The following is a 26,610-nucleotide window of genomic DNA, read 5'->3' on the forward strand; positions in this document are numbered from 1 at the left end:
TTTCTACGGTGGCTGAGAAGTGCAAAACAAATGAACAAATCCGAAAACACATTTAACAAATCCGAAAATAAATGAACAATTCCGAAGTTAATTGATGCATTAACAAATGCACATGTCGTGGTCATAATTGAGGTATAAATTTAAAGTCATAGATAAGGTTAGTTTTTCATTCATTTGTAATTAGAACATGTTTTAATTCAGCTTTATTTTATAATTAGATAAGTACAGTATTAATTCGGATATTAGTGCATGAATATTCATGTACTGTAATTGTAAAGTGTTACCAAATAATGTTTAAACAGCTCATGAAGAATGCTTGGAGGTGGAACAAAGTCTGAAGGGTTTTTCAAAAAAAAACAAAAACAAAAAAAAAATATATAGGAAGTTTGTAATCAGTGCAAACTTAAGTAAAATGTGATGAGATTTTTCTACTGACCTGTATGCGTGTTAAGAGTGTCTGATAACAATTTCCATGCAACTGTAAAAACTGTAAATAAATAAATAAATACATAAATAAATACATAAATAAAGAGGAGATTTATGTAGGGTGACATGATTAGGTAAAGTAGCTTATCTCAAGCAAGATGTCATTAAAAATGTGAAAGCTGAACTTTCTCTCAAAGAGTACATTTTATTTATATTAAACTACATAAGAGTTAAGTAGTTACAGTAAGTATATTTGTGATGTTTCATATGTTAAAATACATACAAAATACTTTTCTGATCTAAATTTTATTTTATATGAAATGACTAACTAAAATAAAACTCTGTTGTTTCATATCAGTTAAACAAGACCCTATGTTTATTACCAATTCAACTGTCCCTGTTTGAGCACCTGTGTAACATATAAGATTCTAATATTGTCATGTAATATTTTGTTCTAACTGTAATTAAAACTGCATAAAGTTTTTGTCTGTAAACACACAATAAGGGCAAACAAAAAATTAATAAAATTGAATCATTTATGTTGACAAAACGTCATACAGTATGTTTGGCTTGGATTTTACCATTGTATCTAAAAAAAGATCTGTTTAGAGCTACAGGTACACTCACAATTAACTCCTAATAATGACACTGGCCAATAAGAAGCTTCCAATATAGAATTACTTACATTTATATGATCTTACAGATGTTTGAAGAGACAGTTAACTTTGTGTATGTACACTTTTGTCCCATTGAAGTTCTGGTAAAGTAAAAAAAATAAAAAAGTAGAAATCTCATCTCTTAGCTATTATTTTAAAATAATCTTTTATGAAAATATACCATATTTGACAACACATTTGCTAACATTAGATACTAAAAATAATGGTCATTTTATTTTAACCAATTATCTGTTATCACAGCTCAGGATACATAATCAGTAGTTGCCCTGTCATCTATAAATTGAGGATGTTGTGTATTATCAGGGTAAAGTTATAAAAGAGGTAATAAGAGAAAAATATTAAGTAGCCCCTTGACAGTGTATAGTAACAATTTGCAGACATCATCGTAGCACTCAGAAAACATTTAAAGTGCATATTCCCTAAAGTGGGTTTTAGAAGAGCACCAAGAGATCTACAGGGGGTTTTGCTCACCATTAAAAGATTATGTTAGTCCAGGGATTAAAACTGTGAGTTAATAAGTGAGTTAGTGTTTTATGTATAAAGTGGAGTTTACACTCGACTCATCTATACACCGTGGGGTTCAAAAGGCTGAGATCACAAATGAAAATACTATTTTGCATTATTTTCTAATTTAATACAACAATCAAAATAATCACAAATTATATTACTGATATTATAAGTGAAGGGGCACGGTGGCTTAGTGGTTAGCATGTTCACCTCACACCTCCAGGGTTGGGGGTTCTTACTTTATTTGTTTAAAATATTTGTAAACTGTCTTTGTAAACTTATTTGTAAACCGAATATGAATTTGTACATCCATACAGTTTTCCAATTATTGCTGACTGAAAACATAGACATAACATGATACTACTTCCACAATGCTTCACTATCATGACTGTCCTCTCAGAAACCAAATATTCTCAGTGTTCAAATTTTCCAGGATAGTAAATTAACACATTTTATTACATTATATTATATTATATTATATTATATTATATTATATTATATTATATTATATTATATTATATTATACAGTGTTGTATAAAGGGGGGCACGGTAGCTTAGTGGTTAGTACGTTCGCCTCACACCTCCAGGGTTGGGGGTTCGATTCCTGCCTCCGCCTTGTGTGTGTGGAGTTTGCATGTTCTCCCCGTGCCTCGGGGCTTTCCTCCGGGTACTCCGGTTTCCTCCCCCTGTCCAAAGACATGCATGGTAGGTTGATTGGCATCTCTGGAAAATTGTCCGTAGTGTGTGATTGTGTGAGTGAATGAGAGTGTGTGTGTGCCCTGCGATGGGTTGGCACTCCGTCCAGGATGTATCCTGCCTTGATGCCCGATGACGCCTGAGATAGGCACAGGCTCCCCGTGACCCATGGTAGTTCGGATAAGCGGTAGAAAATGAGTGAGAGAGTGTTGTATAAAGTACTAGAAAGCAATACTTGATTAAAAGTACAAGTATCATACTAGAAAAAGACTTTGGTAGAAGTGAAAGTTACCTTTTAGAATATTACTCAAGTAAAAGTCTTAAAGTATCTGATATATACTGTACTTAAGTATCAAAAGTAATTTTTTGATACTTAATGTACTTAAGTATTTGAAGTAAAAGTAAAAAGTGATTTTCGGTAGGCATAAGAGCAGGGGCGGTTCTAGGATTTCATCTTTAGGGGGTTTAGCCCTCAGTGACAATTAAAAACAAGAAGAGTTTTATATTATATATTATATGACTACATAGTAAGCCAAAAGTTATGGTATTATTAAATGGCAAAAGTGGACACCAAAATTTTATGCATGATGTAATGATGCCAGTCTTGAATCAAATCAGTTCATGTATATGTGCATTCTCTACAGTGTGTCCAATGAATGCAGTCATTAATAAAAAAATATTCACAAGACAAAGACCAAATCAATAAATGTTATTTTTATTTAGTATTTAATAGATTGTTTGTAATAATATTTTGTTTGTGCTATCAACTTTGGTTGCGGTCTTTGCGGTTTTCCGCCGATTAACGTTATAGATAAATGCCTCCAGCTCAGAGTAAAAATACTTCGTTACTGTACTTAAGTAATTTTTTCTGGTATCAGTACTTTACTCCACTATTTATTTTTCGGACAACTTTTTACTTTTACTCTTTACTTTTTGCATTTTTACACAAATATCTGTACTTTTTAGTTCTCACATTTTCAAAACAGACTCGTTATTTTAGTATTATTTCTTCTCATTGAGCGCTGTTTTCAGCCTATCATCCTATCATTGTGCGGCTTTTTCACCATGTCACTGATGTATTATTTACTGACTATCAGAGATAGACTAAGGATAGCAGAGCTAACAATGAGCAGCACACCTACAAAAGGAATGGCTAATGTTAATTCAGAGGGAGTCACAGATGTTAAAATAACTAACAACGAGGACATTCCTGAACACCCATGGCAATATATGAGGGAGATGTTTGAAATAATCGGCGTCAAAAAGGATTCCTGGCGAATGCGTTGCGAATTGTGTCAACCCAAAATTGCTGGCTTTCAAGAATTTGCCATCAAATTTGAGAAAGCACATACAGGTAATCTAACGTTTTATTGTTATCTTTCTTGTCTTGAGCCATTTTAATGTTTTCAGTAATAATGGTGTTTGCTATGTCTGTAATGTTAGCATAAATTTTTATGAATGCACATTTCAGACATGTGTTTGCTTGATTAGTGAATGTTAGTTAACTTTGCTAGTTATACATTTGTAATGTGAGCTAGCTGTTATTTTTATTGGAATATTAATTAACTTAATTCACCATCATTATATCACCCCCGGGTGCATAAGGTTTACTTTTAAGGAACTGTAATTCTGTTAGTTGAATTAATTTTCTATGTCCTATGTGTCTGTCTGTTTCTTAAATCTACTTGTCACTTCTAGAGAAAGCACCCCAATCACTTGGAGAGGTATACCCAGCTCACTTTAACTGCTCTAAAAAGAAGATCGTCAGATGAAGGCCCCTCATCAAAGCAAATGAAGTTGTGGTAAACCAAGAGGGTCTCACAGCACAGCATAGATGAAGCTATTGTAAACTTTGTCATTCAGGGTCTACATCCACTAAGTGTTGTTGAACCGGAGGGTTTTAAATCCCTTGTGCATCTCTTACAACCAAGTGTTGCAGTAATGTCTCGAGGTACTGTAAAAAACAAAGTTCAAAAGGCAACACAGGAAATGAAGAACAACCTGAAAGCAGCCATGAGTGAAATTGAGTTCATTGCAACCACCACTGACTGCTGGACAGCACACCGACAGAGCTTCATAGGTGTCACAGCACACTGGATAGATCCAGAAACTCTACAGAGATGTTATGGTGCCCTGCCATGTAAACAACTAAAAGGCACACATTCTTTTTCTGCACTTGCAGGTGCCATGTATGAAATTCACACTGAGCATCTTTAACATCTGTGACAAGATTGTTCGCACAACAACTGACAACGGCACCAATTTTCTAAGCATTTAGAATCTATGGTGAGCTTGAAGAAAACAATAATCCAGAAACTGTGGAAGGGGCCAGGCAAAGTCAAGAGGGAAAAAGAGAGAGTGGTGATGATGATGATGATGATGATGATGATGATGATGATGATGATGATGATGACTATGAAGAGGAGGAAAACATTGAGGGTGTTGAGTTTGTTGAAACTGGAACAATGTTGGACCAAGATGATGGCCTGGAATATCAATTGCCTAAACACCATCGCTGTGCCTGCCACCTCCTGAATCTGGTGTCTACAGTTGATGACTTGGAAGCCAATTTCAATTCAAGTCTGTGGCACAAAAGTGCAAGATCCACCACAGCTGCTGAGATAATCAAAGAAAACTGCAAACTCCAGCTCTTGAGGCCAAATGACACTAGGTGGAATTCCCTTTTTCTAGCTGTGGAGAGGATTGTGAGAATTGTGAGGGAACAAGGAGAAAGAGCCATTACAGCTGTCTGCAGTGCATTAAAAAATCCCATGTAAGTACCACGTCATTTTCAGAACTTAGCCTATTGGTTGTAGTATGATTAATACATTATTTATGAATGGATCATATGAGATCCATTCATAAATAAAAAAGTAAACTTTAATTTCTTACTCACACACAGTATAAATGATATAGTACTACTCATTAACATTACAAAACAAAATCTGATATTTGTTTTAACTTGCAACAAAGCATGACAGTCTTTTTATTTATTTATTTTTTCACAGAGTCACTCCTGCTGAGCTTGCATTTCTGGAAGAATATGCAAAGACAATGAGCCCATTTGCAAAAGCACTCAGTGTTCTTCAGGGAGAGACCAATGTGCAAATGGGGTGGTTGGTACCTACAATAACACTTCTAAACATTTTCCTCCAGGTTCTGTGCGCCTTTGGTTGATGCTCTTCTAGCAGGAATCGAAAAACGTTTTGGACAGATGCTTGTTGATCCAGAGCTAATCGCTGCTGCGATTCTACTCCCCAAATTTAAGACGTACTGGACAAGTGATGAATGTGTCCTGAAACTTGGTAAGCTTTGAACAGTTTACTTTATGCTTTACTGCTGAAGATAACAAAAGACATTTTGGCATTTAAAAAAAAAACATAGTGAGCAATTGTTTTTCATGCAGGAGTGGGCAAAATGTTACCTAACCATCTTGGCATAAAAAAAAATCCTTCTTGGGTTTGTATTCGATAGGTCTTGACTGTATTAAAAGCCACCTGAAACAACAAATGGAAGTGCATCAAAGTGAGACCTCACATTCCTCAGAAGATGACTTTTTTTCAGCGATGAAAAAAAGTTCCACTCTTGATATCACACCAGCCAACTAGAGACCTACCTCAACTGTCCCTCTGACACTTTGGAGATACTAAAGTTTTTCTCTCACTCTGCCACTTATCATTGAGGCTTAACACACCTCAGCTGCCTGGGAGCGAATTTTTACAACCAAAAAGAGCATGTATGGATTCCAAGTACTTTGAAAATCAACTGCTTCTCAAGCTAAACAAAGACTTTTGTTAATAAGGTTATGGCTTAATGCCAAGTTTATAAAACTTGAGGCTAAAAAGAAGGCTCTCATTGTTTGTTGTATATGCCTTGCCTTTAAATTCCTTGCCCCAGTTTTTGGAGTGGCTAAAGTTTTTCCCCTACAATTTTGTTTATGTTTATATAAGGGATGCTGCCACATGGTGCTATTTTGTTTTAATATGTTCGTAATATTCTTAATTTCTGTAATATGTAACTGTTATCTGAAATCTGATTCAGTCAGAGTTCGATAGTTTCTATATGCCGTAAAACTGTTATAGAGGTAGTATAAAGTATAAATTAATAATTTTTCTTCTCAAAATGTTCCTGTTTTAATTTCAATAAAATGCACAGGTTAATTCACATTAATTTTGTCATTTGTAAAACATCACAATAATTTTGAGTTGTTTTCAAGGACAGACCTGGAATCTCCCTACAGTTTGGGATATGGCCTTGGTGATACACTTGGTATACATTATATTTCCAAAAGTATTGGGTCACCTGACCTTTCCTGCTATATGTGGTTGTTTTCTGATCTCATCCCTACTGAACACCTTTGGGATGAATGTGAACGCTGACTCCACCCTACCTCACCTACATCAGTGCCTGCCTTTCGTAACACTCTTGTGGCTGATGAATACAAATATCCATCAGCACACTCCAAAAAATTTTATATATATATATATATATATATATACGTATGTATATATATATATATATATATATATATATATATTCATTCATTCATCTTCTACCGCTTATCCGAACTACCTCGGGTCACGGGGAGCCTGTGCCTATCTCAGGCGTCATCGGGCATCAAGGCAGGATACACCCTGGACGGAGTGCCAACCCATCACAGGGCACACACACATTCACTCACGCAATCACACACTAGGGACAATTTTTCCAGAGATGCCAATCAACCTACCATGCATGTCTTTGGACCGGGGGAGGAAACCGGAGTACCCGGAGGAAACCCCCGAGGCACGGGGAGAACATGCAAACTCCACACACACAAGGTGGAGGCGGGAATCGAACCCCGACCCTGGAGGTGTGAGGCGAACGTGCTAACCACTAAGCCACCGTGCCCCCATGTGTGTGTGTGTGTGTGTGTGTGTGTGTGTGTGTGTGTGTGTGTGTGTGTGTGTGTGTGTGTGTGTGTGTGTGTGTGTGTGTGTGTGTGTGTGTGTGTGTGTGTGTGTGTGTGTGTGTGTGTGTGTGTGTGTGTGTGTGTGTGTGTGTGTGTGTGTGTGTGTGTATATATATATATATATATATATATATATATATATATATTTATATAAATATATATATTTAAAACATGACGTCCAGTTAGAAGCATGACACTAAACAGGTAGTAGGAACGGCGACTTTTTACTTAAGTACATGTCAGAGCCCATACTTCTTTACTTTAACTTGAGTAAAAGAGTGTAGTCACTACTTCAACTTTTACTGGAGTCTTTTAAAAAATGAGTATCTGTACTTCTACTTGAGTAAAGGGTGTGTACTTTTGCCACCTCTGCTCCAGCTCTGACTGCGCGTGCACGCTGCATGTGCCTGTGCTTCTCCGTAGAGCAGCAATCTAGGAGCAGTGATACCACAAACCTCCCTTATTGCAGTCGCACACATTTCTTCTGATTTTATTTTGTAGTAACGAGTAACGAAGATGCTTAGTGGAAATATAAAGGAGTAAAAGTATACATTTTATGGAAATGTAGTGGAGTAAAAGTGAAAGTTGACAAATTTAAATAGTGAAGTAAAGTAGAGATATGTGAAATTTCTACTTAAGTACAGTAACAAAGTATTTGTACTCCGTTACATTACAACACTGATATTATATTATATTATATTATATTATATTATATTATATTATATTATATTATATAGTAGAACATTTAGCCCCACTATATTAGCCATTTATTCAACTCAATGAGGTATTCCCATTTTATATAAATAAACTATATTTAATAATATACACATAATGATTATATGTTGATTATGTTGATGTGAACTGGACCCCCTGACCAAGACAATATCCTCAGGAAGGCCATACACTGTGAATACACTGTGAGAATAAACAGGCAGAAGTCAGTAAACCAGAAAATCAGTCAGTGGACTAAACAAAAATAAAACACAGGATCCAAAACACAGAACTGATATTTTACAGGGCCAGAAGGTAAATGAAAGTTGATAGGCAATTTGAAATCTTCAGTAACTGTTTAACTCAGAACATTCTAAACATAAACATTCCAATCTTTTAAACGCAAATAGAATACGTAATTCATAAAATTTTAATATGACATTTGGAAAATATTATATAATATATCAATAAATATATATTCATTTTAAAAAATGGCATCTATTAGATACCCTCAAAAATTCACAGAATAATATTACAAAAAAACTAAACCTTCTGTAATTTAAACATGGGAGCCTGAAATACTCTTGCAAATGTAGTATTCCAAATGTAGATTTGGATTTAGAAACATCTCCTTAAAGTAGAAGTTGTTTGGCATCTGGCAGATTTAGTATTTGAAAAATTCTATTTATGACACATTCATATGCATAGTATGAATGTACATATTTATGCAATATGCTTGAATGGATTGCAATCTGGGAAATTTAGAGGCCATGTTAACACTTTAAACTCTTTGCCATGTTTATCAAACAATTCCTGAAAAAGTGTGTCAGGGTGCATTATCCTAATGAAAGAGGCCACTGCTATTATGGAATACTGGTGGGATGAAGTATTGAGTAATTAGTCTCAATAATGTTTAAGTAGATGGTACATGTCAAAGTAACATCCGCAAAGAGTGAAAGGCACAAGGTTTCCTAGCAGAACACCCAGGGCATCAAACTGTCTCCTTTCCTCCTGTAATGCATCCTGTTGACATCTCTTCTTCAGGTAAGCAATGCAACTGATCATCTATATGATGTAAAAGAGAATGTAATATGTTAGGCCAGGCCACATTTCTTCTATTGCTGCCTGGTCCAATTTCTGATGTCCATTGTACTGGTGAACATAGGTCAGCACCATATACAGCAAATTGCAAAGCACTGGGTCCCTACCAAGATATAAAAACATAAAGCTAAAGAAAGGCAAATTCTACAGTAATGTTACTGTAGAAAAGTTTTATTACTGGATCTTTAAATAGATTATTGGACAGTTAAATGAAACTCCTAACTTTGGAATAGCGTTCCTGACAGTGTTTGTGGGCTCAGGCACACCCTCCCAGATTAAATATATATTAAAGACATAGCTCTTTAGCCAGGCATACACATAAAACATCCTATAACCATGTGTTCCAGTATATTTTCATTTCTCATTATCATCTAGTGCTTGCTAATATTATGAACAGCAGCTATGCTATTTCCTCTCCATTTGCTTCTCTTATTCTACCCATCCCAAGGCATACAGATATTGTTCTGCTTAATGAAGATTTCAGACCTCAAAGAGAAGAGGCCAACCCCATGAGGATCCCAAGTTATCTAGAGATGTACCAGCTCCAGTTGGATTCCGCTTCATGAAGTTTTTGGACATTTGCCTGATCAATACAGATGCTGAGCTACTTTATGAGTTTCTTAGGAGCTCCTGGTTACACAACTCCAATTGACTGTATAAGGCTGTATAAAGGACATTATTTATAATCCCACTCTCAGGTGTTTATGTAATTCCACACTCTGCAGTATTTACTATAACATATTCACACTCTCTAGTGTCATCCAAATGAGGATGGGGTCCCTTATAAGGCTGGTTCCTCTCAAGGTTTCTTCCAATTCTTCTCTAAGGGAGTTTTTCCTTGCCACAGTCACCGCAGGCTTGCTCATTAGGGAGAAATAGGGATAATAAATGTAAATAAACATTTTATGTTCTAGAAATCTGCTTTGAGACAATGTTAGGAGGAAGAAACATTGAGAGGAATCAAACTCAGAAGGGAACCTCATCCTCATTTGGGTGACACTTGACACTAAATAATGTAAATTAAAATAGTCATTTCTGCAACAGTTTGTAGATGAGTGGAATTTTAAAGTAATACAGTACTTTGATGGTGGAAGCCACTAGCTGGCCAACTGTTTTACAATAATCATTATAGCATGAATTACTTATGAGAATACATGTTACACAGCAGTTTATGGTCATACAAGAGCCAGACAAGAACTGGTCTAATTAGATGCGCAAATGGACACAGAGTGGGTTTCATTTCAAACTGGAGAGTATTCTTGTGGGAACATTAGTTGTTATATGTAGTGCAACTAACTTATTTTGGAAATGAATGGGATGATACACAGTTGACAACACCGGTTAAGGGTGCATCATGCAACAAAAAGCTCTGGAATCCCCAAAACCACACTTTTGCATCTTCATATTTTCATCACCTGTACTTGATAAACATGATCAAGGTCAAGGCATGAGCAAAAACACAACTGTACCAAATTGTGAATTCTGTCGTCTCAAAGCTCAGAAACAAAATACTACATATATTCTACATGCCAGATAAAATATAAAACTGTTATGTATACATCACACTAAGCAACTGATCCCGAATGCATCTGTCACATTCTTTTATCTTTCTGCATTTATAATCCTGCTACTCCACTGTTCCTTCTACTGGCTTACAATAACTGCCTGCATTCAATTTAATGTTATATTTATTAAAAACAGAGACAAGTTTGGCTTGAAGGCTCTACCCATAACTCTTCAAGATAAGCAACATGAATTTCAAAATAAGAGTCCCATTTACATCTTATGAATAGAAAAAAGTTGTAACTGCAGGATAATCACAAGAAAAAAATTCTGACAGACACTGTAGGACTATTTATAAAAATGTTTATTATCAATTACGATGATTCAAATCAAACCTCTTTGCACTTTCAAGTCATAAAAACCTTAAAAACTTTATTTCAAAATCTACCTATAAAGACATTTTCTCTCTCAACCTTCAAAACTACACACATATCTTGACAGTGTTATCATGAGATCCCTCTCTTGAGGGCAATGTCCTTCCAGCAAAATGCACCATGCTCCAAAAACACCACAGGGCTCATTAATCATATAGTTAAGACATTGATTGATTAAATATGAGTTCAGTTTTCAGTGTTGTTCCCAAAGATGTTCACAAGCTAAAGTAGAAGTGACAATATTTCTATCCAAATTTCCAATTGAATGTAAGCAACTAATTAAACTTTTCCCATATGAAAAATGAAATTTTTTTTTTTTTTTCATATTTTTCATATATGAAAAATGACCAGAGATTAAATTTAAAAAGGTTGTGTCCCTGACTGTTAAAAAATATATATTTTACAGGGTTACATGATACATGATTGTTACATGATACATACATGATCCCATCATGGCATCTGAAATAAAGCTTCATAAACATTTATAAAGACATTTAAAAAAAAAGTGCTTTTAATCTACTTTGATAGACTAATTCACAATTTAACATTCAAGTTATATTGAATGTTAACAAATGTTGTTAACATGAGACATTTTCTTGCCTGAAAAATCCGACTTTGTATTTACTTTTGTTGTGTCAGAACCATATAGTGGTGATGTGACACAATAAAAATTGTCATTTACATCAGACATATGAAACAGAAATGAGACACACACTTTACAACTGTCACTGGTAATAACATGATGGATGTGTCATATAGCTTTTTTTCTGTGGTGGTTATCAGCAAATGCAAATGAGTTCACGAGATACAAAACAGAATTTCTTTGAATTTTGTTAAAGCAAACTATAGTCATTACTATTATATGACTATGACATACAAAAATTGCACTGAGCTCTGAAGTCAGTTGTCATGGCATTATATAATGTTGTAACCCTATATAACCTTGTGTTTGTCCCTTTTGTTTTTGGTGTATTGTCAACATAGGGGTGCTTTATGAATATTTCAACAATTAATTGATGTAGTATGGTTATATGAGTTATATTTTTTCCTAGACCGGCCAATATTGGAGTTCATCTTTTACACCTTTGACTATATTGATACTACAGTATATTGAGGCTACCGTGCATTAAAAAGTGCTTAAAGGGCAGAAATATTATTTGTTTCTTTATTTATTTAACATCCTTGATTATATGTATAAATCTATTTAGTTTATGGCTTTAATGAAGTAGGATGGTTTATATGTTTAATTACAAGATAATGCAAGTATATTAATGTGCACATGATGGAACAAATTTGGGAACAATTAGATCACTGAATCAACTCACATAAATGCAAGTGATTTGATGAGCTTATCATTTTTCAATGTTATCAAGATGACAGAAAGCCATGAAGCTCATTTCCAGAAGATGTAGTTCAGCCATCCTCCAAGCCTGTGTTGTCCTCCTGGTCTTCTGTGCTGTCCTCATCACTGTAGATACCCTTTATTTTAGAACTGGAATTAGCAGAAATAGTAGTGCTTCTCTCCCTACTATTGTCAAATTTGGCTTTTGTTGGTTCTGATTTTACTGAAAGAAAATAGGAGAAAATAGTTTCAACGTATAAGTTTCACAGTGGACACAAAATTTGTATCCTAATCTTATTTGTCTGAATACATTATTTTTTGGCAGTAGTTCATGAGTAGAAAAGATGTACTAGGTCATGATACTTGTAATGCATTTGTGGTGGAAACTGCAATTTGATTTCAGAACAAATTCCACAGAAAGATGGTGCTGACAGAGTCGACACAAAATATTATGTGCCATGTACACTATGTACAAAACGCAAGAAGGAGGTAACACACCTTACCATAAAAACTGAGATAACTCTAAGAGAATGTTCCATTCTCATGTGTTCTCTTGTTCTGCAGACTTTATAGTAGGTAAAGTGAACCAGGAAGTGATAGAGCTGATGGCATCAACAACCATGTGTGATTACCGTGTTCTCACATGCCCAAATGAACTGAATCAATGTGGAAAACACATCAGGGCTGGATTCACACAGACTAAATACTACAGACTAATACTATTGTCTTATGTCTTAATCATATTCTGTACTGGACCCCAAGCTGAATAAATCTAAGATTTTTCTTTAGGTGACTGAGATAATCTGATTATATCTAAAATAATGGGGGAAAACAGTATTTTGAATAATTGCATATATTTTAAAAACTGCCTTAATACATTTTTCCATTCTGCTTTGTAGTATCCATAGCTACTAACAGATAAATTTTGTCTCCAACATTTCAATTTTTTCAGGCATTATACAGTATAATAGGTCTTCTTCACTGTAAACCAGGATATAATGTCTCTTTTATACAGATGCAGCAACTAAGCACTTAATATGATTTTAGCACATTATATGCAGTCAGACATGTCCTACATATACTGTATCATGTTTCAAATTAAATGTGTAACTATACAGTATAATAAAAGGCAGTGTCTGATGGCTTTCTGTGTGTATATGCAGAAGGACTAATCCAACCATGTACTGTAGCTATGGCTCTGTGGAAATTGAAAAAGCATTGAATAAATGTTGGAAATATTTTGCAGATACATATATGCTGTATGAACCCACTTTAAGTTCTGTAATGGGCAAAAATGCAGAGAAACTGCTCTTCACCCCCAGGAAGCAGCTGACAACAACTCCAGGCACTTCAGCACCAGGGTCAGCTCTGCTGAATAAGAGTGCAAGGCGGGCAGCAAAACTCCCATAAAAACCAGCAGACTAATCAGGAGTGCCACTGGGGCCATCACCCTCCAGCAAGAGAGCACAGTGGAGAGCTAGGCTCGGAAACTAGAGGGACGTAAAGGGGGCAACCCCCACACAGATGGAAGTAATGTACTGTCTCCCTTTGCTGTTTCCTTTACTCACCTGTCAAGTTCACATCAAGCTCCTGGGTCTTCATCTTCCAACCACTACCGGTTGGACTCCCTACCTCCCTCGGCTGTGGACCGCCCATGTAAGTTTGCTAACTTCTGACTGCTGGACATCTTTACCTGTCTTAAATAAACACAGACTGTCTTTTGCACCTAATCCCCATCTCTGTGCTGTCCTTCTGTGTCTACCCGACTAGCGTGCAGTACATTGGTGGAGAATGCGGGAAACAGACACAAAGGAAACCCCTGGGCCCGGCATGGAGCAGATCCTACAGCACCTGCTACAGTCCAGCCTCCACCAGCATGTTTATACCCTGCAGCTGGCCAAGAGCATTAAAAATGCTGGTCAAACATTGGAAAGGTAGACGCTCAAACAAGGGAAAGGTAACCCGCAGACATTGGTGACCCCTTTCCCCAATCCTGGCCATGATGCTCAATGCCAGTTTACACTAAGGTTATGGCAGAAGATGACATTGAGGCCTTACTGGACACCTTCAAGCATACTGTGAACTAGTCGGGCTGGTCAAAGCAAGATTGGGCAGATGCTCTAGCCCTACTGTTTAGTGGAGATGCCCAGCTGTCCTTCTATGCCATGGATCTAGAGGACATGGCAGAGATTTTTGTCCGCTGCAGCCAATCTCCTGTTAACGCCACTGGCGATTTCCATAAGTGGCAGTAACACCCTGTGAGCAATCCCTGATCACAAATGAAGAAGCTGCTGAGGATCATGAGGCAGTGCCTCCAATATGACCAGCTAAGCACCAAGAAAGTTGTCTGAGAGGGTGGCAATAGACTGTTTTCTGTGGGCCTTAACAATGGAGAAGCAGAATGCTGTGGGGATGAAAGGACCTGCCAACCCCAAGGAGTTCCTGAGCACCTTGCAGTGTGTCATGGCCAACCTGAAGATCGGCCAGGACAAAAAGCCCTAACAATTGCTGAAGCCAGAGCTGGTCAGGGAAAGGAGAAAATTGGAGAATAGCCCTGCCCCGGGACCAGTCAACAAGCCAATGCCCACCAAGTCAGAACCCATGCCGCCACCCAGGGGCCACAAGCAGTGGCTTGCTGGCTGTGGTCTACATGCACTAAAAGCACCACAACTCACCATGGAGGTGAATGGCTGTCTTGTTTTCACACTCCACAACTAATAGCATGGCCAGCCATCCTCTCTCTAGTAAAGTCTGCACAGTCTGTCAGTAATGCTGCACAGATTAAGATCCATTGCAAGGGTGGTGATTGGCCACTCCTCATCGGCCTCATCCCCGACCTCTCCGTCCACCTGCTACTCGGACATAACTGGCCATCTTTGTGGCCGCCATGAGTTTGCCACACAAAAGAAGTTGGATTGTGAGCAGAAGGAGCGGATGCAGCAGGCAGCATGGCTTGGGAAGAACGCAATGCGGTGTCAGTGCAATCCCCTCCTAAATGACACAGATCCCAGAGGGCTGATGGAGATGGGGGAAGCCCTAGCACCCGCACGGGCACAGTGCCTGGGCTACTGCATCGGCCGTGGCTACTCAAACCGCAGGAGAAAACGATTGAGGTCATCAGGGAGTACCCTCGTCCAATTAAAAAAGCAGGTACATGCCTTAAGAATAACTATGCCACAGTAGAACGGGAAGCCCTCACAATTAAATGAGCCATCGAGGAACTCCACTATTACCTAGCAGGGTGACGGTTAACCCTCGTCAGGTGAAAGACACCAATACCAGGGTGGTAACTCGGTGGTTCCTCTCTTTGCAGGATTATTCGAATCAGGTCCAGCATTGTGCCGAAACCCAGGGCAGGAATGGCAACGGCCTCTCAAGATGCTTACACTCTCTGCAGGGGCTAAGTGCTAAGAGATGCTTACACTCTCTGCCAGGCAGGGGCTAAGTGCTAAGGGGGGCCCCTATGTGTTGTGCAGCTAGTCCTCTGTTCTTTCCTTCAGTTTCTCCCCGACTAGAGTGCCCTACAGTTCATTCAAGTAAATTAAATCTTACTATCCAGGTTTAAATGCTTGGCACACACTGCCTCGCTGCCTCCAACAGCATCGGTGTCCTCTTGATTGATTTCTACTATCCGTTGTCTTGCACTTTCAAAGACTGACTTCAGCACAATGGAATCCTCAAAGATCTGAAATTATAGTACAAATACACAATATCACAACCATACTAGTTTGATAGTAAAATAACTTTAAACATAGTTTATAATTGGTGTAAAACGGTGAACATATAGTGGTCTTTAAATTTCTTTATTTACTAGAAACTGAAGTTGAAATAGCTTAAAAAATGTTTCATATGCATCTTTGGCTATATTAATGTTTATTTCACAAATGTAAACAAACTAGAATAGCAAAGACATTCAGTTTGCATCTTCATATTGTTATCCATTTTACTACACAATTAATAAATCCAACTTTACTAACTTAATCCCAATATGGCCTTTTTTACTCCATTAAGATGTGATATATTTGCTTTTCAAATTTAGCATTTCATGGTAAATATAATTGGGCCAAGTCAAATTGGAGCACACCTGAGATCCCTCCAGGTTGTAAGTCTGAGCATTGTGACACATCTGTATAATATCTTTCTCCAAGTCTGCAATGCACCTGTATTTGTGGTTACGTACTCGTTCCTACACAAAAAAAAACTCTAGTTAGAAAATTATAACTTTTTACTAAAACATGCAAGAGATATATGTGGTTGGTTTATTAAAATTATAGTAACATATTTGCATAGTTCCTTTTTGACAATCTGTAGACAACACAAAAACATTCTCTTAAGATTGTTTTGTATGTTGAGTATAGATTGAGACTGAGAATTCTCTTAAGATGAAAGAGAGAAATGGCATCAGTTAGCTTGAATCTATTTATAGACTGAATATACTGTTGTAGTTTGTCATTTTTACGATTTTTTCACAAGCTATTTTGCATATAGATGAACATTTGATGCATTGTCAATCGAGTGCCTTGCATAAATATTCGGCTATATTAGTGTGTTCAATGCAGAATTAATTATTCTTTCCATCATTAGTAGTATATTTTAGTTGCATTAAAGGTGTGAATCCTTTGCTAAACCTTTAAGGGCACCAGCTTTAGTTAGGTGTATATCAGGAGCCAGTATGCAATGCCAGACATATAAAACAAAACAAACAAATGGATAATTGGAGAAGTTTTGAAGTCATGGCATTTTAGGGCAGGATATGATGCCCTCATTTCTTGCAGCACAGCTCATAGTTTCAGAAAAAAAGCCTAGTTAATTAGTGACACTCCAGAGCCAAGGCCAGGGAGTAGACAAGCAGGCTAAAATGGCCATCACCTAGCTGCAAGTTGTCACTCAGGTTCCACTATATTGAGACTGTGTCTGTTCCTCAAACAAAAACAAAAATGTAGAAATACTCAGAAAGTTTGTTTAAGTATTTAACATAAAATTAGATCATAATGAATGCACAGTGAGCTCTATTGATCTGAAGCTAGGGCTGTTAAATATGAAATTTCTTATATTTAAAAATGCTTTTAAATGCTATTACTGATTAGTAGTTTAATGTACTGTGTTTCAGAAATGTGGAAATGGTAATTGTTGTTTGTGAATGAAACAAATAAACTGGTAATTGTCTTCCATTAAAAAAATTATGGACTAGGTGAAAAAATGAGCATCACTCACTGATGTTGTATGCACTCAGCTGATATATGCATGTTGTTTGTTAAGTTCACCACCACCAACAAGAAGAGAAAGAGTGCAGAACAGCGCATTTGAAAATTGTGTTAAGTCTTATGTGTTGTTCATAGCAGAATCCACTCTACACAAATGTGTAAATATGAATGATGGATCTTTTTTCGTTTTGTTACCATTAAAAACTATTTCACACACATATCTATTTTTATTACACTTGTATCCTCATTCGAGACATCTCTCAATACTAGCCTACACTAACTGAAATGTCTTTCTTCACCAGACCTTCTCTTTGTGGATTGGACATGCCAATAAAATGTCATAATACTAAAACCTGTCTATTGAAAAGTTGGCATTTTAAATAAATGTATTGAGTGAATAAACAATAACTTACTCATGATATCTAAAAAGACACTTACTGGCACCATCTATTGGTGCAATTATGTAGTTTACTCAGAATCACTGAAGTAATCAATGAGTAAACCAGTGCATGAATCTGAACCAATTTTTTGGTGAATGAAATCAAAACATTTGAGTCACTGCAATAAATTGAAATGACCACAGCTAATTTCATTAAATCTATCAGTCAGGATGTAGGCCTCATCATAGAACAGAGAGAGCACTGGTTAAAGTGGTAAATGACCTAATACTGACAAGGGTTGTGTCTCCTTCCTTGTGTTGCTTGACATTAGTGGACCTTTCTATTTATCACAGCATTCTATTTGATATATTATAAAATGTTGTTAGAGATAAGGAAATAGCCCTCTCCTTCCTAAGGTATTATTTCATGTTTTATTACCAGTTTGTAGATGACTTCTCTATGCATACTAAAATTATAGTTTTAGTTACTATAGATAAGTTTTAGATAAGTTCTGTTTTAAAGTCCACTGTTTTTTAACATATCTTACCAATAGTTAAATTATTTTTTAAACACACTATTAGCATACACTGATAATACATAACTGTATGTTTCAGCAAAGCCAGAATAGACACCATTACAAGAGGACATTAGACATTGCATGCATATTACATCATTCTTTCTACTTAATTCTACTTAATTGTGTAAAAGAAAGACGTACTTTAACTAGGGCCACATGCCGCTAGAAATGAGCTTTTTGATCACATACTAAACCTAGACGACCTTTAGGTGTTCTCATGTGCAGCAGGTAAAGACCTTGGTGTGATTATTGACTCCAGTCTTTCATTTATAGCTCATGAATATAAATTAAGCAGAATAGATTTTGCATATCTCAGAAATATTGTCAAGATAAGAAATATAATGTCACCATACAATGCAGAAAAACAAGTGCATGCCTTTCTAGATTGGATTATTGTATTGACCTCCTGTCTGATTATTCCAGTAGGTGGTGCCCCAGTTAAAAAAAGAAGATTTGATGGTATCTCGAATAGTGAAAGCAACCGCAGGGGGTAGAACTTTTTTCCAGAGTTAGAACAGCCTGACAAATATTGTTCAGGACTCAGACACAGTCTCAGTGTTTAATTCTAGGCTGACAACATATGTGTTAAGTTAAACTTTTTGTTAATAGTTTTTTCTTTGGTAACGGTACAGATCTAGAGGGATTGTGGGCATAGAGTGTTTTGTTGATCTGGGCTGTTTGGATCCTGTTTGAATGTCAGTCGAAGTCTGCAAGTCCTGAGATAATTTTTGCATTTGTAATGGATTCTCTATAGGAGGATCATAAATCCTGCAGATAGTATTCAACAACGGTATAAATATTTTATACACAGTATATTTACCAGTCTAACTATAAGCCATTCTTCTCTCTCTCATGTAAAGGTGGTCATTCTACATTTATAGCATTTGGCAGATGCCTATTTCAATGAATTGTTGAAGTATTTCACAGTTTAGTCAATGACAGTCCTCTGACATATTGCTGACAGTCTATGTATACTTTGTTTTATTGTAGGATGTTTAAGGTAGGATTAAAGTACAGTTCTTCACTTTGTAGTACAGTTGGACAATAAATATTTAATGTTTTGATGGCTCGTATGTATATCACAGCAACCTGACCCACACTAAAACTACAGTCTATTCTCTCTTTTCTGTTTGAAGAAGTACAAAATTTGGTAGAAGGTAGGATACGTTTCCAATTACCCTGATCCTCCGAAAGTCCACAGGCTTGCGAATAAGCTCGTAGTATTCTGGTACCTCTTTCCTAGATGGCAGCTGAACAAAACCTTTGCTGATCTGGCGACCCAACCTGTGTGACAGTAAATAATTAGTTGTGGGATACTACCATTTAATAACAATATGATACAAGAAAAGCTGTTTTGCTATATACAATAAATGAGAGAGAGAGAGAGAGAGAGAGAGAGAGACTGCAACAATCAGTCAGCTCTTGAAGATGATGTGTTGGAAGCAGGAAGAATCAAGAGTGAGGATCTAAATGACTTTGACAAGGGCAAAATTGTGATGGCTAGTTGACTGGGTCAGGGCATCTCCAAAACCACAGGTCTTTTGGGGTGTTCCTGTTATGCAGCGGTAGGAACCTACCAAAGACTTTTCACAAAAATATAAGCAGTGAATATGACCCTGGCAACAGGGTCATGGGTGCCCAAGGTTCACAGATGTGTGTGTGGTGAGCAAAGGCTAGACCATCTGGTCAAATCCCACAGTCAAGCTACTGCAGCACAGAATGTTGAAAAGGTTCGCTATGATGAAATGTGCCAGAGGACATCCAAGCTATAATGGATATAAAAATTCAACACAATTATATGAAAATTGACAGGCTTTTGTGGAAAAAATTTAACCAATATAAAAACATGTCATAAAAATTGGATAAAAATTGGCTGAAATCCATCCAAAAGCTTATTTTGGGGAAAAAGGAAACTATAATGCATAAGTGTGCATGACCCTAAACTAATACGTTTGATGTTCTAACCCCACTTGGTCTTTTATAGGTAAGAGTCTATGAGCATGGCACATCTTGACTTGGCAATATTTTCTCCATCTTTCTTCTAAAAACATTTCAGATTCTTCAAACTTTAAGTGTTTCTCCTGTACACACTCAGCTACAGGTCCACACAGAGCTTTATTTGGATTCATATCTGTGCTCAGACTAGGTCATTCAGAAACATAGATATTTTGGTTAAACCATTAATTTGTTGATTTGGAGGTATGCTTTGGATCACTGTCCCACTGAAAGGTGAAATACCTCTAATCATCACCTAAATGTTTTTTAAATAATATATGTAGCTATTCCTTATTCCCTACACCTTCATAAAAGCCATAGTTCTGGCGGAAGAAAAACAACCCTAAAGCATGATGCTGCCACCACAATACTGCACTGTAGTTCTGATGATGTTTGTGTTTTTTTGTACAAAATAATATACCTCTTAGTATTAGTCTCATGAGATCATAACATATTTTGCCATATAGTTAGAGGTGATTTAGTTACGTTGAGTTCTTTTTCTTTTTCTTCTTCTTCTTCTTCTTCTTCTTCTTCTTCTTCTTCTTCTTCTTCTTGCTACCTTACCCCATAGTCCAGACAAATGACAAAAATGAGAGTCTGTTGTCACATGCAGAGGGTAATCAGTACTTATTAAATAATCCTTTTAATGATGACATGACAGCATCCCTAGTTTTTTTTGTTGTTGTTGTTTTTTTTGTTTGTTTGTTTTTTGATAATAGCCATGGTACACGGTTCATGAAACTTGCCCTTTTTACACCCCTCTCATGATCTATACCTTTTAACAAGTGAAGTAAAATGCAGAGCATGATTTCAGCAGTAAGATGAAACCAAGAAGATGTGAAGAAAATCTTTCCAAAACATCTGATCGTTATTTGGGGTTAATCAGAATAATATAATTGATGACAGCTGTTTAAAAAATAATTTGAACATGAATTGATTAATTCTGAACACATCCACATGCCCGATTATAAAAACACATTTGTACAAATTTGCAAGAAAGTTTTGTAACTTTTGTACTGTATGTTATGTTAACTTTTGTATGCTTTTGATTGTTTTTAATCACCTTATTTTTATACATTATAAGTTCATATCAAGGTTGTAGAACCTTCAGACATAATTTATATTGTTTTTTATATTGTTTTTTTCACATCAAAAAAACCTGCCATTTTAGTAGAGATATATAAACAAGATATACAACCATTGCCTTTACACTAATTTTCAACAACTTCAATTTAGTAACTAATAGCTCACTGTACAAGTAAATTTCAGATCAGGATATAAAAAATATTAAATGCAATATAATATAATAGCTTGTGCTGGATTAAATGCTATTTTATAAACAGCCAAATAAAGAGAATGTTAGCGATATCTTTATAGCAAACCTATTGCAGTGGTTGTGATGATTACTAAAAGGACTATTCATACAGCAATACACTAGAAAAATACTAGAATCCTGTTGAATGTTTATTTCAATGCTAAGCATCTTTACATACATTTTTCACTAAAATTAGACAGACGCGTAACTTGATTCTGAATAACAGGAACTTTTATAAATATACACATAACTTTCAAAATTAAGTTACCAAATGAATATAGCCCAAGCAATGCATTTTCTTACCTGTAATGCTTTTTCTATATATACATTAGAAAATACAAGGTCCATATCATTTTCTGTCTGGGCATGCAATTAAAAAAGTGTAACTATATTTAATTGTTTGTTTCCAATAATAACTGTCAAATTCTCACTGCTTTGAACAATATAACTAAATGCTCACAGGTCACTGCAAATATATACTGTAGCTCTGAATGCATTATGATCAAACACTTCTGATACACAAAAACAAACAAATACTTCTTACAGTGAAGTCACCTACCTGTGTTGGTAAAGTGTGACATGAACAGTAAACATCCACATAACCAGATTTTTTATCTAATGGGACAAGACCTGAAGTCAGGAAAAATTATTGTTTTTTCCCATATTGTTGTAAGACTAGATCTCAGGAAGCAATAACATGCACGTTTTTGGAGCAAAATTTAATTTAAAGTCTGTGATCTGAGACTGCTGTGTCTGAGACCATTTTAGTTATCACTGACTATTCTCAGAACAGAACAAGAAACAAAAGAACAATTATTATTATTATTATTATTATTATTATTATTATTATTATTATTATTATTATTATTATTATTATTATTATTGCTCAATATGTCTAGGTCATAAATGGTTAGACTCAAAAAGTAAAGATATAAAGTAAATATGTGGTAGAGTCATTGCTACTTACGTGTCTTTGTAGTTGATGACCATGTCAACAAGAGTGTTCATTTGCTTGGTAAGTTTTGGGGGATTTGGTGGAAGTTTCTCAGCTGGTGGTCGACCACGTCGTTTCTTGACTTTCTCAACAATCTCCTGCCCAGTCTCAGAGGCCTGGATGCCCTGTTGGTCACTTTTTCGTTTCTTCAAACTGCTTTCTTCCTCCATATCCTCAGACGCTCCTTTTAGAACAGCCTGAGACTGTAGAAACAATCCATGGGAATGATGAAGAGTGAATGAGGGTCAGGGTTTGCTGTAGGGTCAATAACAATAATATGATAAATTAAATGTAAATATTTGCAAGTAATCATATATGATTTAAAACTACTACACTCTTACATGCTTATTGTATTTTATGTTATTATCATCTTTGGCTATTATTACTGTGCTTAAAAACAAATGAAAAAAGATTATATAGTTGCATATCAATATATTTGAATTTGAATCCATTATCAATAGCTGTTCCCTACCATTTTAGTGATAAAAATGATTAGCTTTCTGGCATAAATTACAGTTTCTGTTAAAATAATATCTACTATAATATTATGCTAATATTTTAGTAGCAGTTGCACAAACAAAAACATTTAGGTGCAAGTGTGTGAGAAATTCACTGTTGTTAAAACGCTGATGTTTAATGATAGACAGAATAATATGGCTTTGTAATGCATAATGAAACATAATATATATAATAATATATAGGATATAGAAAAATATACGAGTAACATCAAAAGTGAATACTCAAAATTACTCAAAATATCAGTTCAAAACAGGACTTTGTGTTTGAGCTAACAGGTGCCCCAAAAGGCAGTGAAATTCTAGACCATAGTGGGGTTGTATTTGCCTCTGTACAAAGAGATTTCAAATCTCACACAATCTATTGTGACAATGTGGCACTCCATCCACATCAGTTTTCGGTTCAACCAGGTGAAAACAGGGAAAAAAAAATGCTTATGTTCAACCAAATTACCAATATACCCATGTATACTAGGAATATTTTATATTTTTTACTTAATATTTTATATTCAATACTAATGCCTGGTAATACACATGCAAAAAAAGATTATTCACAACCTTATTTAATGGAAAATGCTGCTGTATTTAAAAACAGATTATCAGAGCAGTGCTACACTGCCTGTTTATCTAAAATGGTAAAAAATTGGAAGTGGTATTTTTAGCCAAATCTGACTACAGCCTGCTAGTTGCTAGTTAATGTAAAAAGCTGTCATGTTTCCCCGTGTATCCCATTTTTCTTACATGGCTACAGGAGAAGGAGAGGAAAATCTGTGTGTGTGTGTGTGTGTGTGTGTGTGTGTGTGTGTGTGTGTGTGTGTGTGTGCTGCTGAGACTATGTTCTACACAAAGGCAATTAAAGTGTAGTGATATGCATGCCGCAGCTCTGTTCTGCTGGCAGAGAGAAGCAAGAAAAGGAAGAAAATATGAATTCTGAATAAGCTGCTCTGCAGGCAATGCCAGCTATTGATGTCTAAGACACACTCACACCAAATATAAATATGAAACACACACACACACACACACACACACACACACGGAAAACATTTACTCTCCCCAGGGGAGAATGGGTCTGGAGGCCTAATAATCAGAGGAATTATAATGGAATGCAGACATGCATATGTGTTTGCATACACACACACAGAGAAAGAGAGAGAGAGAGAGAGAGAGAGAGAGAGAGAGAGAGAGAGAGAGAAACATGCTTGCATATTTGCACAAGAAAAGAAACTGAGCATAAGGACACCAAAGGAACACTCATTCAGATAGACTATTTACAAAAAACATATAGCAATGTGTTTGGACATATGTGCATATGTCTGTGTGTTTGTGTCCGTGTTCCTGCTCCTCCTGCCTGTGTGCGTACATGCGCTGTGCTGTCCTTGTAACCTCTAGAAAAAAAAAACATGCCAGGATTTGCACAACACCCAATTCGTCTGGCCAATATTCCCCAGTTATCAGACACAGCTCACACCTACACATGCCACACACTCTCCCTTGCTCTTCTCTCTCGCTCTCATTCTCTCTCTCCCTCTCTCTCTCTCTTTAGCTCCCTCTCCATTTGTATGACCGTGTGTTGAAACCTGGCATGATGACATGCTCTGAGGATGGAGAGCGAGCAAGAAAGGGTGAGAAAGAGAGAAAGGAAGGAGTTTTTTTACCTGGCTGTGGTCTCCAGGCTGCCGCTTGTCTGCAGGCGAGAGAATTAGCAACCCAGCATTGCAGTGTGCACTCAGTCTCTTCATCAGCTGATCATTCAGAACACACAGGCAGAGAGGGGGGCGAAAAAGCGCCCAGCTGTTCATACACAAATCAATTGACGCGGGGCTGATGAGCGAGAGAGAGAGAGAGACAGAGAGAGACAGAGACAGAGAGAGGGAGACAGAAGGAGGGAGAGAAAGATAACTGCCGTAAAGTGTCTTTTCTTTCTAGTCGTCCCTTTGGAAAGGCCTGGATCTTGGTTTCCTCTCTGTTTCTCCCCCTCTCTCTCTCACACACTGCATGTTTTAATATCGACTGTCGCAATCTGATTTTTCTCTTTTTTCTGTGCTCCCCCTCTCCTTGCTTGTTCTCACTCCCTCTTTCTTTTTTAACATTGCACTTTTAAAGTAGTAGGATCCATTTTTTTGCCTGTGTTGTGCTGGTCAAAAAAGAGGGATTGAAAGTCCTCCATGGTGATTCATACACACACGTGACAGAATGGAAAAGCTCTTTGGTTGTCTGTGGGATTCCATGTTTATGTAATATAAAATGCCAGCTATTGCTTTTAAATCAAATAGTCACAAAAGATGAAGTCTCCCTGACTCCAACAATTTTAGGTATTACTAATAGCAAAACATTACCTGAGGTATTTAGCTTTAAAAGGACCAGCAGTGGCATTACATGTTTGTTACTCTAAAAGAGAAAAATGGGAATCTGGAACTTAGTTGCTAAATCACAAATATTCTTTCATTCCCAAGGTCACTGACTGCAGCAAGTGAGCATTGGTTTCAAATTTATGTTAATTATATTTTGAACAATCTTAGGTAATCTCCTAAACAGCTGAAAGTGCTGTTTCATTTATCATAAATCCCACCAATCAAATCCATCAGGCTTTAATTATTTTCCTCTTTGTTGATATCACTTGCGGACAGGGATAAAAAAATACTTGAGTGATTCTTCTTAAATACTATACTTAAGTATTGCCTTCGGAAATGTACAGTATATTTCACTTGAAGACATTATTTACATTGACATTATTTACTGTCCACTATCACCCAAATGATGAGGTTCCCTTCTGAATATGGTCTCAAGTTTTCTTCCTCATATCATCTCATGGAGTTTTTCCTTGCCACTGTCACCTCAGCCTTGCTCATTTAGGATAAATATTAGAGAGAACTAAGTACCTTATTTTAAAATTTAAATTTTTTATTCTGTTTCAATCTTTCTGTAAAGATGCTTTGAGACAATGTTAAAAGTGTTATTTAAAAAATGAATTGGACTGATTCTTCATCTCCTTCTACTTTCGGCTTTTCTCGTTAGGGGTCGCCACTCTTTCAACACATCCATATATCTCCTTGGCCTTCCTCTTGACCCCCTGAACTTCCCTCTCTCTCGTTTGTACACATGTATTCTGTCTTATTTTGACTTACTTTCATTCCACTTCTTTGCAAAGCAGACCTCCACCTGCTCCCTACTCTCACAACAATGTCACAATGTCATCCGCAAACATCACTGTCCACAGAGAATCCTGTCTGACTTAATCTGTAAGCATGTCCATCACCATAGCAAAAACAAGAAGGAACTCAA

At 36.4% G+C, this 26,610-nt stretch overlaps 1 protein-coding gene across 1 annotated transcript; it reads right to left on the reverse strand.

Annotated features, from left to right (window-relative positions):
• Window positions 1–10,913: 10,913 nt before the first annotated feature.
• Window positions 10,914–25,443, reverse strand: LOC132840859 (probable global transcription activator SNF2L2). The gene is made up of 6 exons (XM_060862907.1): window positions 24,984–25,443; window positions 22,787–23,016; window positions 19,688–19,793; window positions 16,433–16,534; window positions 15,901–16,033; window positions 10,914–12,571 (listed from the first exon to the last, which is right to left on the reverse strand). The coding sequence occupies exons 1-6, from the start codon at window positions 25,125–25,127 to the stop codon at window positions 12,420–12,422; spliced, it is 867 nt and encodes a 288-aa protein (XP_060718890.1). The 5' UTR covers window positions 25,128–25,443; the 3' UTR covers window positions 10,914–12,419.
• Window positions 25,444–26,610: the final 1,167 nt, after the last annotated feature.

This window comes from Tachysurus vachellii, chromosome 26, assembly GCF_030014155.1.
Source record: "Tachysurus vachellii isolate PV-2020 chromosome 26, HZAU_Pvac_v1, whole genome shotgun sequence".
In the NCBI taxonomy this organism is placed as follows: Eukaryota; Metazoa; Chordata; class Actinopteri; order Siluriformes; family Bagridae; genus Tachysurus; species Tachysurus vachellii.

Excerpts from the sequence above, each read along its gene's own strand:
- LOC132840859 (XM_060862907.1), bottom strand. The coding sequence starts at position 25,127 with ATGAACAGCTGGGCGCTTTTTCGCCCCCCTCTCTGCCTGTGTGTTCTG. Across the intron at positions 23,017-24,983 it reads AGCCTGGAGACCACAGCCAG|TCTCAGGCTGTTCTAAAAGG; the intron begins GTAAAAAAACTC and ends TTGTTTCTACAG. Across the intron at positions 19,794-22,786 it reads GTCATCAACTACAAAGACAC|GTTGGGTCGCCAGATCAGCA; the intron begins GTAAGTAGCAAT and ends ACTGTCACACAG.